At 41.1% G+C, this 14,558-nt stretch overlaps 1 protein-coding gene across 2 annotated transcripts; it reads right to left on the reverse strand.

Moving 5' to 3' along the window:
* Window positions 1-211: 211 nt before the first annotated feature.
* On the reverse strand, window positions 212-2,014 carry Prim1 (DNA primase small subunit). Of its 2 annotated transcripts, XM_090159981.1 has the most exons (8): window positions 1,861-1,959; window positions 1,767-1,783; window positions 1,568-1,696; window positions 1,121-1,500; window positions 834-1,056; window positions 579-769; window positions 352-518; window positions 212-282 (listed from the first exon to the last, which is right to left on the reverse strand). In XM_090159981.1, the coding sequence occupies exons 2-8, from the start codon at window positions 1,773-1,775 to the stop codon at window positions 263-265; spliced, it is 1,119 nt and encodes a 372-aa protein (XP_090016107.1). In that variant the 5' UTR covers window positions 1,776-1,783; window positions 1,861-1,959; the 3' UTR covers window positions 212-262. The 2 variants fall into 2 exon arrangements, with proteins under 2 accessions (XP_090016107.1, XP_090016106.1); XM_090159980.1 differs by lacking the exon at window positions 1,767-1,783 and having other exon boundaries at window positions 1,568-1,725; window positions 1,814-2,014.
* Window positions 2,015-14,558: the final 12,544 nt, after the last annotated feature.

Here is a 14,558-nt window from a genome sequence, read left to right on the forward strand (position 1 = left end):
ATCTATCGGAGTGAAATATGGCGCCATCTGTGTTTCTCATAGGATAAGACTCAACGTCAGATAAATTTTCGCGTTAACCGATATCCTACATGTTGCAAAAATTAGAACAATGGCGCCATCTACGTTTAACAAAGGAATAGTGATTTCTCGATATAAAACCTTTTAAACTGTTGGCAGCTACTTTTACATTAATCAATGGGAAATTTTCCCATCATCATAAATTATTTATTTAAAAAAAAACGGAAAAATTTTAAACACAATATTAAAAATCCATTGTTATATCTGTTAAAAACAAATTATAGTAAATAATTAAGACCTTTCCACAAAAATGAAGAAAATTTAAAAGCCTACCTTTCTCCTCCTGCAATTTGGTTTTCCACGTTCCTTCCAATTTTGACAAGAACTTTTGGAACACTTTGAAGCTTGCTTTAAGGCTGGTTTTCTGATAATCCTTTAAGGTATTTTCAGCTTCAGGGCTGCGTTGCTTGTCATACTCAGAAACTTCCATCAATAAATCTCTATAAATTAAGAAAATTAATTTTATTTAAGTGAAACATTCAAACATGGCAAAAACTTACGTCACTTTGATAACATTGGTCGGATCCAACTCGTCAACTTGCTTCGGATCGAATGGAATCGAAATTTGCCCCGTTTTAGGGTGAACGCAGAAAGGTCCTTTCAAAAGATGATTCACTCCTTTTGTTACATTTATATCCAATCGAGGGTAGCAATATTGCAGTTTTACTTCTTCTAAATAATGAGGAAAGATCTGAAAATAGTTACAAATTAAATAAAATACTGAATATAAGAATTTCAACTTTGTTCTAACGTACTCTAAGCCCTGGAGCTTTGACAGCTAATTGTTCGAGTTTCTCCCAACGTTTAACGCTATCACTAGGCATTTTTATTAAACCCGCTACAGCTTCCTCTTGATAGTTGGGGATATCTTCAAAGGCTATTTTACAAATTGAAACGCAATTTTCTTTCGTTTCCAAAATATTTTGGTTTTCCAGCATCAACTCTTTAAAATGATCGTCAACAATGTTTAATGACCTCCTTTAAGAATAAATAAGATAAGAAATGCAAAATTTGAGTAACATTTCTCAACCATTAACCTTACATTATCCATGGTTTAATTTCAGGTTTGTATTTATTCAAATGGACTTTTTTGTGTTGATACATCCCTCCTTTAACTAAAGAAAGGTACCCCACAATCGCCGATCTTCCTGTAGATGTCAATTTGCGAGCTATTGGATCGCATATCCAACAATGGACGCCTCTTCTTCCGGAGAAAACCCACAGAAGATGATCAAATCCAAAATCTTCTCTAAGGGACGTATCCAATATTTTGACAGCGATGGCCATGAGCGGCCAACAAAGTTTGCAAATCCCACCGCCACTGCAACACGTTCGAACTTCATCATAGTCAGTTATATCAATATCAAGCACAACTTCTTTCTCCTCAGCTTGAAAAGTATCCAAATGCCGATGATCTTTTGGCTAAAATAATAGGAATATTAATAAAAATATTCAGAAAACGTTAAAACTACTTTTAATAAGTTCTTACTGAACAATTATAAACAGCTCCAATGTCAATCTTATGGGGAACCTTATTCTTTATTTCTTGTTCCAGCTCTTTTTGGTTGTTGAAAGATAAATATCGCAGGTATATATCATCTTTCAATGTGAATGAAAACTCCCGATTCGAAAAGTAATTTTTGTCAACTGAAGTTAATAGAAAAATAAAAGATAATTCGAAATAGTACTTTTGGCATTTTTAAGGCTACAAAAAAGGAATAAAAAATTAACTGACCATTTCCATAACTCAACCATTTATAATAAAGCTCAAAAGGAAAAAATCTTTTGTAATAAATGGGTAGTATGGAATCTAAATCTTGCGGGTCATATTTCCCGGACATTTGTAAAATTGTAATTAATATTATTTAATCTTAATATGGATGAAATTAGAATAAAACGTCTTGTCAATCGTCATAGAGTATTCCCGCCAAAACCATGCCAAAATTACGAAGAAAAACATATGCTTAAGGATGCTACTTAAATGTAGATGGCAGTAGTGCGACACATCAAGTTGGGAATGTTTTTTGGCGCCAAATTCAAATCAACAGTTTTTTTATTTGTAAAAAATAACAATACTATCTTTAATAAATAAGACGCAACTTTAAACCTAGGTTTAACATAAAGATGGTAAGAATTTACTTTTAAAACATCGTAGCTTCCGGTTAAAGTTTTTAAAATGTAGCAAAATTGAGAAGAAAATGAAAATTTAATAAAACATTGGCAATTGGTGGTTTCCTTTTTAACACTCATTTATCTAGCAGGAAAATAACTTAATTAGTTAATGACGTAATAACCACCTTAAAGGGAATCTAACATCCAACGAGTTCTTTACGGAAGAGTCCAACAATTTTAGAGATAACCTCCGAAAGAAACCACTAAGCAGCTCGGACAATAGAGAGGTTAAGCAAAGCGCTCTAGACGTTTTACCAACAACGTTGGAAGAACCTCGACGCGATCAAGTACGTTTGCAATCGAATTTTCACAAATTGCACACATTTGGCTAAACCAGGATACACGAAGAATCTAAAACGTCGTTTGAACAATACTAAAACAGACGTTACGTATGGGTATGAGTGTTGTCGAAGTACAATTATTTGTTTCTTCGTGTGTCCGGGTGTACCGCGAATGTCTCTCATTGTATTCTCGTACGTATTTCGCCAAATTCGTCTTAATTTTACAAGGCCTAGGCGTACTACAATTTAAACAAGTATTTACGCTTTTTAAAAAATATTCTTCTAGATAAATAATATGTTGTCATAACTCTGTCTCGATTTTTTGAGTTTTAAAATAATAATTATAATTTTTTTTTATTAAAACAATATAAATATATTACGACGTGTCACCATAGTTTATGGTGTCACGTAAGCTCGACAGAAATATGGCGTTGACTTGAAGTTGTTAAATATTCGACTCCGAAGTACAAACGGGAAAAGTAAAACGTCACCACGTTGTTGTTCAAACTTCTAGAGTGCAGTCAACATTGGTTAGCGCTTTCGCTTCGCAGAAAGAGGAGCCGGGTTCGATCCCAACTTGTGGAAACACGGAACCACTCCTTCTGCGTTGAGTTTGCAAGTTCTCTCCCCACTGGTTTAAGGGGTTTTCCTCCGAGTTGTTCGGTTTCCCCTTTCCATAAAAATTTGTAGAGGTTAACGGTAATAGTTAGTGTAGAGAGCTGTTGGCTCCTACGCATTGTAACCCAGCCACTTGTTTAAGGTCATTAAAAGTCGCTCAATGACTTAAGCCTAAGGTGGTGCCTTGGGTAATAGCCTAGCTTAATATTAATGATCACGGAAAGAGAGGAGCATCGTTTTAGCTTCAATAATGAGCGCTGAAATAGAGAAGCTCCGTTTCGGTTTCAGTAATGATTGCTGAAAGAGAGGACCATCGATTTCGTTTCAGTAATGAGCGCTGAAATAGAGAAGTGCCGTTACCGTTTCAGTAATAATTGCTGAAAGAGAGGAGCACTGTTTCCGTTTCGGAAATGAGCGGGGAAAAAGAGGAGCACCGTTTTTCTTTCAGTAATGAGCCCGGAAATAGAGAAGCACCGTTTCCGTTTCCGTAATGATTGCTGAAATAGAGAAGCTCCGTTTCAGTAATGATTGCTGAAAGAGAAGAGCACCGTTTTCGTTTCAATAATTAGCGCTGAAATAGAGAAGCGTGGTTTCCATTACAGTAATGATTGCTGAAATACAGAAGAACCGTTTTTGTTTCAGTAATGATTACTGAAAGAGTGGACCTTCGTTTTCGTTTCAATAATGAGCGCTGAAATAGAGAAGTGCCGTTTCCATTTCAGTAATAATTGCTTAAAGAGAGGAGCACCGTTTCCGTTTCGGAAATGAGCGTGGAAAAAGAGGAGCACCGTTTTTGTTTCAGTAATGAACGCTGAAATAGAGAAGCGCCATTTCCGTTTCGATAATGATTGCTGAAAGAGAGGAGCACCTTTTTCGTTTCAGTAATGAGCGCGGAAATAGAGAAGTGCCGTTTCCGTTTCAGTAATAATTGCTGAAAGAGAGGAGCACCGTTTTCGTTTCAGTAATGAGCGCGGAAATAGAGAAGCGCCATTTCAGTTTCGGTAATGATTGCTGAAAGAGAGGAGCACCGTTTTCGTTTCAGTAATGAGCGCGGAAATAGAGAAGCGCCATTTCAGTTTCGGTAATGAGCGCGGAAATAGAGAAGTGCCGTTTTCGTTTCAGTAATGAGCGCGGAAATAGAGAAGTGCCGTTTCGGTTTCAGTAATAATTGCTGAAAGAGAGGATCATCGATTTCGTTTGAATAATGAGCGCTGAAATAGAGAAGTGCCGTTACCGTTTCAGTAATAATTGCTGAAAGAGAGGAGCACTGTTTCCGTTTCGGAAATGAGCGGGGAAAAAGAGGAGCACCGTTTTTGTTTCAGTAATGAGCCCGGAAATAGAGAAGCACCGTTTCCGTTTCCGTAATGATTGCTGAAATAGAGAAGCTCCGTTTCAGTAATGATTGCTGAAAGAGAAGAGCACCGTTTTCGTTTCAATAATTAGCGCTGAAATAGAGAAGCGTGGTTTCCATTACAGTAATGATTGCTGAAATACAGAAGAACCGTTTTTGTTTCAGTAATGATTACTGAAAGAGTGGACCTTCGTTTTCGTTTCAATAATGAGCGCTGAAATAGAGAAGTGCCGTTTCCATTTCAGTAATAATTGCTTAAAGAGAGGAGCACCGTTTCCGTTTCGGAAATGAGCGTGGAAAAAGAGGAGCACCGTTTTTGTTTCAGTAATGAACGCTGAAATAGAGAAGCGCCATTTCCGTTTCGATAATGATTGCTGAAAGAGAGGAGCACCTTTTTCGTTTCAGTAATGAGCGCGGAAATAGAGAAGTGCCGTTTCCGTTTCAGTAATAATTGCTGAAAGAGAGGAGCACCGTTTTCGTTTCAGTAATGAGCGCGGAAATAGAGAAGCGCCATTTCAGTTTCGGTAATGATTGCTGAAAGAGAGGAGCACCGTTTTCGTTTCAGTAATGAGCGCGGAAATAGAGAAGCGCCATTTCAGTTTCGGTAATGAGCGCGGAAATAGAGAAGTGCCGTTTCCATTTCAGTAATAATTGCTGAAAGAGAGGAGCACCGTTTTCGTTTCAGTAATGAGCGCGGAAATAGAGAAGTGCCGTTTCCGTTTCAGTAATAATTGCTGAAAGAGAGGAGCACCGTTTTCGTTTCAGTAATGAGCGCGGAAATAGAGAAGCGCCATTTCAGTTTCGGTAATGATTGCTGAAAGAGAGGAGCACCGTTTTCGTTTCAGTAATGAGCGCGGAAATAGAGAAGTGCCGTTTCCGTTTCAGTAATAATTGCTGAAAGAGAGGAGCACCGTTTTCGTTTCAGTAATGAGCGCGGAAATAGAGAAGCGCCATTTCAGTTTCAGTAATAATTGCTGAAAGAGAGGAGCACCGTTTTCGTTTCAGTAATGAGCGCGGAAATAGAGAAGCGCCATTTCAGTTTCGGTAATAATTGCTGAAAGAGAGGAGCACCGTTTTCGTTTCAGTAATGAGCGCGGAAATAGAGAAGCGCCATTTCAGTTTCGGTAATAATTGCTGAAAGAGAGGAGCACCGTTTTCGTTTCAGTAATGAGCGCGGAAATAGAGAAGTGCCGTTTCCGTTTCAGTAATAATTGCTGAAAGAGAGGAGCACCGTTTTCGTTTCAGTAATGAGCGCGGAAATAGAGAAGCGCCATTTCAGTTTCGGTAATGATTGCTGAAAGAGAGGAGCACCGTTTTCGTTTCAGTAATGAGCGCGGAAATAGAGAAGTGCCGTTTCCGTTTCAGTAATAATTGCTGAAAGAGAGGAGCACCGTTTTCGTTTCAGTAATGAGCGCGGAAATAGAGAAGCGCCATTTCAGTTTCAGTAATAATTGCTGAAAGAGAGGAGCACCGTTTTCGTTTCAGTAATGAGCGCGGAAATAGAGAAGCGCCATTTCAGTTTCGGTAATAATTGCTGAAAGAGAGGAGCACCGTTTTCGTTTCAGTAATGAGCGCGGAAATAGAGAAGCGCCATTTCAGTTTCGGTAATAATTGCTGAAAGAGAGGAGCACCGTTTTCGTTTCAGTAATGAGCGCGGAAATAGAGAAGTGCCGTTTCCGTTTCAGTAATAATTGCTGAAAGAGAGGAGCACCGTTTTCGTTTCAGTAATGAGCGCGGAAATAGAGAAGCGCCATTTCAGTTTCGGTAATGATTGCTGAAAGAGAGGAGCACCGTTTTCGTTTCAGTAATGAGCGCGGAAATAGAGAAGTGCCGTTTCCGTTTCAGTAATAATTGCTGAAAGAGAGGAGCACCGTTTTCGTTTCAGTAATGAGCGCGGAAATAGAGAAGCGCCATTTCAGTTTCGGTAATGATTGCTGAAAGAGAGGAGCACCGTTTTCGTTTCAGTAATGAGCGCGGAAATAGAGAAGTGCCGTTTCCGTTTCAGTAATAATTGCTTAAAGAGAGGAGCACCGTTTCCGTTTCGGAAATGAGCGTGGAAAAAGAGGAGCACCGTTTTTGTTTCAGTAATGAACGCTGAAATAGAGAAGCGCCATTTCCGTTTCGATAATGATTGCTGAAAGAGAGGAGCACCTTTTTCGTTTCAGTAATGAGCGCGGAAATAGAGAAGCGCCATTTCAGTTTCGGTAATGATTGCTGAAAGAGAGGAGCACCGTTTTCGTTTCAGTAATGAGCGCGGAAATAGAGAAGCGCCATTTCAGTTTCGGTAATGATTGCTGAAAGAGAGGAGCACCGTTTTCGTTTCAGTAATGAGCGCGGAAATAGAGAAGCGCCATTTCAGTTTCGGTAATGATTGCTGAAAGAGAGGAGCACCGTTTTCGTTTCAGTAATGAGCGCGGAAATAGAGAAGCGCCATTTCAGTTTCGGTAATGATTGCTGAAAGAGAGGAGCACCGTTTTCGTTTCAGTAATGAGCGCGGAAATAGAGAAGCGCCATTTCAGTTTCGGTAATGATTGCTGAAAGAGAGGAGCACCGTTTTCGTTTCAGTAATGAGCGCGGAAATAGAGAAGCGCCATTTCAGTTTCGGTAATGATTGCTGAAAGAGAGAAGCACCGTTTTCGTTTCAGTAATGAGCGCGGAAATAGAGAAGCGCCATTTCAGTTTCGGTAATGATTGCTGAAAGAGAGGAGCACCGTTTTCGTTTCAGTAATGAGCGCGGAAATAGAGAAGCGCCATTTCAGTTTCGGTAATGATTGCTGAAAGAGAGGAGCACCGTTTTCGTTTCAGTAATGAGCGCGGAAATAGAGAAGTGCCGTTTCCGTTTCAGTAATAATTGCTGAAAGAAAGGAGCACCGTTTTCGTTTCAGTAATGAGCGCGGAAATAGAGAAGCGCCATTTCAGTTTCGGTAATGATTGCTGAAAGAGAGGAGCACCGTTTTCGTTTCAGTAATGAGCGCGGAAATAGAGAAGTGCCGTTTCCATTTCAGTAATAATTGCTGAAAGAGAGGAGCACCGTTTTCGTTTCAGTAATGAGCGCGGAAATAGAGAAGCGCCATTTCAGTTTCGGTAATAATTGCTGAAAGAGAGGAGCACCGTTTTCGTTTCAGTAATGAGCGCGGAAATAGAGAAGCGCCATTTCAGTTTCGGTAATGATTGCTGAAAGAGAGGAGCACCGTTTTCGTTTCAGTAATGAGCGCGGAAATAGAGAAGTGCCGTTTCCGTTTCAGTAATAATTGCTGAAAGAGAGGAGCACCGTTTTCGTTTCAGTAATGAGCGCGGAAATAGAGAAGCGCCATTTCAGTTTCGGTAATGATTGCTGAAAGAGAAGAGCACCGTTTTCGTTTCAATAATTAGCGCTGAAATAGAGAAGCGTGGTTTCCATTACAGTAATGATTGCTGAAATACAGAAGAACCGTTTTTGTTTCAGTAATGATTACTGAAAGAGTGGACCTTCGTTTTCGTTTCAATAATTAGCGCTGAAATAGAGAAGTGCCGTTTCCATTTCAGTAATAATTGCTTAAAGAGAGGAGCACCGTTTCCGTTTCGGAAATGAGCGTGGAAAAGAGGAGCACCGTTTTTGTTTCAGTAATGAACGCTGAAATAGAGAAGCGCCATTTCCGTTTCGATAATGATTGCTGAAAGAGAGGAGCACCTTTTTCGTTTCAGTAATGAGCGCGGAAATAGAGAAGTGCCGTTTCCGTTTCAGTAATAATTGCTGAAAGAGAGGAGCACCGTTTTCGTTTCAGTAATGAGCGCGGAAATAGAGAAGCGCCATTTCAGTTTCGGTAATGATTGCTGAAAGAGAGGAGCACCGTTTTCGTTTCAGTAATGAGCGCGGAAATAGAGAAGCGCCATTTCAGTTTCGGTAATGATTGCTGAAAGAGAGGAGCACCGTTTTCGTTTCAGTAATGAGCGCGGAAATAGAGAAGCGCCATTTCAGTTTCGGTAATGATTGCTGAAAGAGAGGAGCACCGTTTTCGTTTCAGTAATGAGCGCGGAAATAGAGAAGTGCCGTTTCCGTTTCAGTAATAATTGCTGAAAGAGAGGAGCACCGTTTTCGTTTCAGTAATGAACGCTGAAATAGAGAAGTGCCGTTTCCATTTCAGTAATAATTGCTTAAAGAGAGGAGCACCGTTTCCGTTTCGGAAATGAGCGTGGAAAAAGAGGAGCACCGTTTTTGTTTCAGTAATGAACGCTGAAATAGAGAAGCGCCATTTCCGTTTCGATAATGATTGCTGAAAGAGAGGAGCACCTTTTTCGTTTCAGTAATGAGCGCGGAAATAGAGAAGTGCCGTTTCCGTTTCAGTAATAATTGCTGAAAGAGAGGAGCACCGTTTTCGTTTCAGTAATGAGCGCGGAAATAGAGAAGCGCCATTTCAGTTTCGGTAATGATTGCTGAAAGAGAGGAGCACCGTTTTCGTTTCAGTAATGAGCGCGGAAATAGAGAAGTGCCATTTCCATTTCAGTAATAATTGCTGAAAGAGAGGAGCACCGTTTTCGTTTCAGTAATGAGCGCGGAAATAGAGAAGCGCCATTTCAGTTTCGGTAATGATTGCTGAAAGAGAGGAGCACCGTTTTCGTTTCAGTAATGAGCGCGGAAATAGAGAAGTGCCGTTTCCATTTCAGTAATAATTGCTGAAAGAGAGGAGCACCGTTTTCGTTTCAGTAATGAGCGCGGAAATAGAGAAGCGCCATTTCAGTTTCGGTAATAATTGCTGAAAGAGAGGAGCACCGTTTTCGTTTCAGTAATGAGCGCGGAAATAGAGAAGCGCCATTTCAGTTTCGGTAATGATTGCTGAAAGAGAGGAGCACCGTTTTCGTTTCAGTAATGAGCGCGGAAATAGAGAAGTGCCGTTTCCGTTTCAGTAATAATTGCTGAAAGAGAGGAGCACCGTTTTCGTTTCAGTAATGAGCGCGGAAATAGAGAAGCGCCATTTCAGTTTCGGTAATGATTGCTGAAAGAGAAGAGCACCGTTTTCGTTTCAATAATTAGCGCTGAAATAGAGAAGTGCCGTTTCCATTTCAGTAATAATTGCTTAAAGAGAGGAGCACCGTTTCCGTTTCGGAAATGAGCGTGGAAAAGAGGAGCACCGTTTTTGTTTCAGTAATGAACGCTGAAATAGAGAAGCGCCATTTCCGTTTCGATAATGATTGCTGAAAGAGAGGAGCACCTTTTTCGTTTCAGTAATGAGCGCGGAAATAGAGAAGTGCCGTTTCCGTTTCAGTAATAATTGCTGAAAGAGAGGAGCACCGTTTTCGTTTCAGTAATGAGCGCGGAAATAGAGAAGCGCCATTTCAGTTTCGGTAATGATTGCTGAAAGAGAGGAGCACCGTTTTCGTTTCAGTAATGAGCGCGGAAATAGAGAAGCGCCATTTCAGTTTCGGTAATGATTGCTGAAAGAGAGGAGCACCGTTTTCGTTTCAGTAATGAGCGCGGAAATAGAGAAGCGCCATTTCAGTTTCGGTAATGATTGCTGAAAGAGAGGAGCACCGTTTTCGTTTCAGTAATGAGCGCGGAAATAGAGAAGTGCCGTTTCCGTTTCAGTAATAATTGCTGAAAGAGAGGAGCACCGTTTTCGTTTCAGTAATGAACGCTGAAATAGAGAAGTGCCGTTTCCATTTCAGTAATAATTGCTTAAAGAGAGGAGCACCGTTTCCGTTTCGGAAATGAGCGTGGAAAAAGAGGAGCACCGTTTTTGTTTCAGTAATGAACGCTGAAATAGAGAAGCGCCATTTCCGTTTCGATAATGATTGCTGAAAGAGAGGAGCACCTTTTTCGTTTCAGTAATGAGCGCGGAAATAGAGAAGTGCCGTTTCCGTTTCAGTAATAATTGCTGAAAGAGAGGAGCACCGTTTTCGTTTCAGTAATGAGCGCGGAAATAGAGAAGCGCCATTTCAGTTTCGGTAATGATTGCTGAAAGAGAGGAGCACCGTTTTCGTTTCAGTAATGAGCGCGGAAATAGAGAAGCGCCATTTCAGTTTCGGTAATGATTGCTGAAAGAGAGGAGCACCGTTTTCGTTTCAGTAATGAGCGCGGAAATAGAGAAGTGCCATTTCCATTTCAGTAATAATTGCTGAAAGAGAGGAGCACCGTTTTCGTTTCAGTAATGAGCGCGGAAATAGAGAAGCGCCATTTCAGTTTCGGTAATGATTGCTGAAAGAGAGGAGCACCGTTTTCGTTTCAGTAATGAGCGCGGAAATAGAGAAGTGCCGTTTCCATTTCAGTAATAATTGCTGAAAGAGAGGAGCACCGTTTTCGTTTCAGTAATGAGCGCGGAAATAGAGAAGCGCCATTTCAGTTTCGGTAATAATTGCTGAAAGAGAGGAGCACCGTTTTCGTTTCAGTAATGAGCGCGGAAATAGAGAAGCGCCATTTCAGTTTCGGTAATGATTGCTGAAAGAGAGGAGCACCGTTTTCGTTTCAGTAATGAGCGCGGAAATAGAGAAGTGCCGTTTCCGTTTCAGTAATAATTGCTGAAAGAGAGGAGCACCGTTTTCGTTTCAGTAATGAGCGCGGAAATAGAGAAGCGCCATTTCAGTTTCGGTAATGATTGCTGAAAGAGAAGAGCACCGTTTTCGTTTCAATAATTAGCGCTGAAATAGAGAAGTGCCGTTTCCATTTCAGTAATAATTGCTTAAAGAGAGGAGCACCGTTTCCGTTTCGGAAATGAGCGTGGAAAAGAGGAGCACCGTTTTTGTTTCAGTAATGAACGCTGAAATAGAGAAGCGCCATTTCCGTTTCGATAATGATTGCTGAAAGAGAGGAGCACCTTTTTCGTTTCAGTAATGAGCGCGGAAATAGAGAAGTGCCGTTTCCGTTTCAGTAATAATTGCTGAAAGAGAGGAGCACCGTTTTCGTTTCAGTAATGAGCGCGGAAATAGAGAAGCGCCATTTCAGTTTCGGTAATGATTGCTGAAAGAGAGGAGCACCGTTTTCGTTTCAGTAATGAGCGCGGAAATAGAGAAGTGCCGTTTCCGTTTCAGTAATAATTGCTGAAAGAGAGGAGCACCGTTTTCGTTTCAGTAATGAACGCTGAAATAGAGAAGTGCCGTTTCCATTTCAGTAATAATTGCTTAAAGAGAGGAGCACCGTTTCCGTTTCGGAAATGAGCGTGGAAAAAGAGGAGCACCGTTTTTGTTTCAGTAATGAACGCTGAAATAGAGAAGCGCCATTTCCGTTTCGATAATGATTGCTGAAAGAGAGGAGCACCTTTTTCGTTTCAGTAATGAGCGCGGAAATAGAGAAGTGCCGTTTCCGTTTCAGTAATAATTGCTGAAAGAGAGGAGCACCGTTTTCGTTTCAGTAATGAGCGCGGAAATAGAGAAGCGCCATTTCAGTTTCGGTAATGATTGCTGAAAGAGAGGAGCACCGTTTTCGTTTCAGTAATGAGCGCGGAAATAGAGAAGCGCCATTTCAGTTTCGGTAATGATTGCTGAAAGAGAGGAGCACCGTTTTCGTTTCAGTAATGAGCGCGGAAATAGAGAAGTGCCGTTTCCGTTTCAGTAATAATTGCTGAAAGAGAGGAGCACCGTTTTCGTTTCAGTAATGAACGCTGAAATAGAGAAGTGCCGTTTCCATTTCAGTAATAATTGCTTAAAGAGAGGAGCACCGTTTCCGTTTCGGAAATGAGCGTGGAAAAAGAGGAGCACCGTTTTTGTTTCAGTAATGAACGCTGAAATAGAGAAGCGCCGTTTCCGTTTCAGTAATAATTGCTGAAAGAGAGGAGCACCGTTTTCGTTTCAGTAATGAGCGCGGAAATAGAGAAGTGCCGTTTCCGTTTCAGTAATAATTGCTGAAAGAGAGGAGCACCGTTTTCGTTTCAGTAATGAGCGCGGAAATAGAGAAGCGCCATTTCAGTTTCGGTAATGATTGCTGAAAGAGAGGAGCACCGTTTTCGTTTCAGTAATGAGCGCGGAAATAGAGAAGTGCCATTTCCGTTTCGGTACTAATTGCTGAAAGAGAGGAGCACCGTTTTAGCTTCAATAATGAGCGCTGAAATAGAGAAGTGCCATTTCAGTTTCGGTAATGATTGCTGAAAGAGAGGAGCACCGTTTTCGTTTCAGTAATGAGCGCGGAAATAGAGAAGTGCCGTTTCCGTTTCAGTAATAATTGCTGAAAGAGAGGAGCACCGTTTTCGTTTCAGTAATGAGTGCGGAAATAGAGAAGCGCTATTTCCGTTTCGGTAATGATTGCTGAAAGAGAGGAGCACCGTTTTCGTTTCAGTAGTTAGCGCGGAAATAGAGAAGCGCGGTTTCCGTTTCAGTACTAATTGCTGAAAGAGAGGAGCACCGTTTTAGCTTCAATAATGAGCGCTGAAATAGAGAAGCTCCGTTTCGGTTTCAGTAATAATTGCTGAAAGAGAGGATCATCGATTTCGTTTGAATAATGAGCGCTGAAATAGAGAAGTGCCGTTACCGTTTCAGTAATAATTGCTGAAAGAGAGGAGCACTGTTTCCGTTTCGGAAATGAGCGGGGAAAAAGAGGAGCACCGTTTTTGTTTCCGTAATGATTGCTGAAATAGAGAAGCTCCGTTTCAGTAATGATTGCTGAAAGAGAGGATCATCGATTTCGTTTGAATAATGAGCGCTGAAATAGAGAAGTGCCGTTACCGTTTCAGTAATAATTGCTGAAAGAGAGGAGCACTGTTTCCGTTTCGGAAATGAGCCCGGAAATAGAGAAGCACCGTTTCCGTTTCCGTAATGATTGCTGAAATAGAGAAGCTCCGTTTCAGTAATGATTGCTGAAAGAGAAGAGCACCGTTTTCGTTTCAATAATTAGCGCTGAAATAGAGAAGCGTGGTTTCCATTACAGTAATGATTGCTGAAATACAGAAGAACCGTTTTTGTTTCAGTAATGATTACTGAAAGAGTGGACCTTCGTTTTCGTTTCAATAATGAGCGCTGAAATAGAGAAGTGCCGTTTCCATTTCAGTAATAATTGCTTAAAGAGAGGAGCACCGTTTCCGTTTCGGAAATGAGCGTGGAAAAAGAGGAGCACCGTTTTTGTTTCAGTAATGAACGCTGAAATAGAGAAGCGCCATTTCCGTTTCGATAATGATTGCTGAAAGAGAGGAGCACCTTTTTCGTTTCAGTAATGAGCGCGGAAATATAGAAGTGCCGTTTCCGTTTCAGTAATAATTGCTGAAAGAGAGGAGCACCGTTTTCGTTTCAGTAATGAGCGCGGAAATAGAGAAGCGCCATTTCAGTTTCGGTAATGATTGCTGAAAGAGAGGAGCACCGTTTTCGTTTCAGTAGTGAGCGCGGAAATAGAGAAGCGCCATTTCAGTTTCGGTAATGATTGCTGAAAGAGAGGAGCACCGTTTTCGTTTCAGTAATGAGCGCGGAAATAGAGAAGTGCCGTTTCCGTTTCAGTAATAATTGCTGAAAGAGAGGAGCACCGTTTTCGTTTCAGTAATGAACGCTGAAATAGAGAAGTGCCGTTTCCATTTCAGTAATAATTGCTTAAAGAGAGGAGCACCGTTTCCGTTTCGGAAATGAGCGTGGAAAAAGAGGAGCACCGTTTTTGTTTCAGTAATGAACGCTGAAATAGAGAAGCGCCGTTTCCGTTTCAGTAATAATTGCTGAAAGAGAGGAGCACCGTTTTCGTTTCAGTAATGAGCGCGGAAATAGAGAAGCGCCATTTCAGTTTCGGTAATGATTGCTGAAAGAGAGGAGCACCGTTTTCGTTTCAGTAATGAGCGCGGAAATAGAGAAGCGCCATTTCAGTTTCGGTAATGATTGCTGAAAGAGAGGAGCACCGTTTTCGTTTCAGTAATGAGCGCGGAAATAGAGAAGCGCCATTTCAGTTTCGGTAATGATTGCTGAAAGAGAGGAGCACCGTTTTCGTTTCAGTAATGAGCGCGGAAATAGAGAAGCGCCATTTCAGTTTCGGTAATGATTGCTGAAAGAGAGGAGCACCGTTTTCGTTTCAGTAATGAGCGCGGAAATAGAGAAGTGCCGTTTCCGTTTCAGTAATAATTGCTGAAAGAGAGGAGCACCGTTTTCGTTTCAGTAATGAACGCTGAAATAGAGAAGTGCCG

Source organism: Leiobunum rupestre, chromosome 10 (genome assembly GCF_980474605.1).
Source record: "Leiobunum rupestre chromosome 10, qqLeiRupe1.1.hap1, whole genome shotgun sequence".
In the NCBI taxonomy this organism is placed as follows: Eukaryota; Metazoa; Arthropoda; class Arachnida; order Opiliones; family Sclerosomatidae; genus Leiobunum; species Leiobunum rupestre.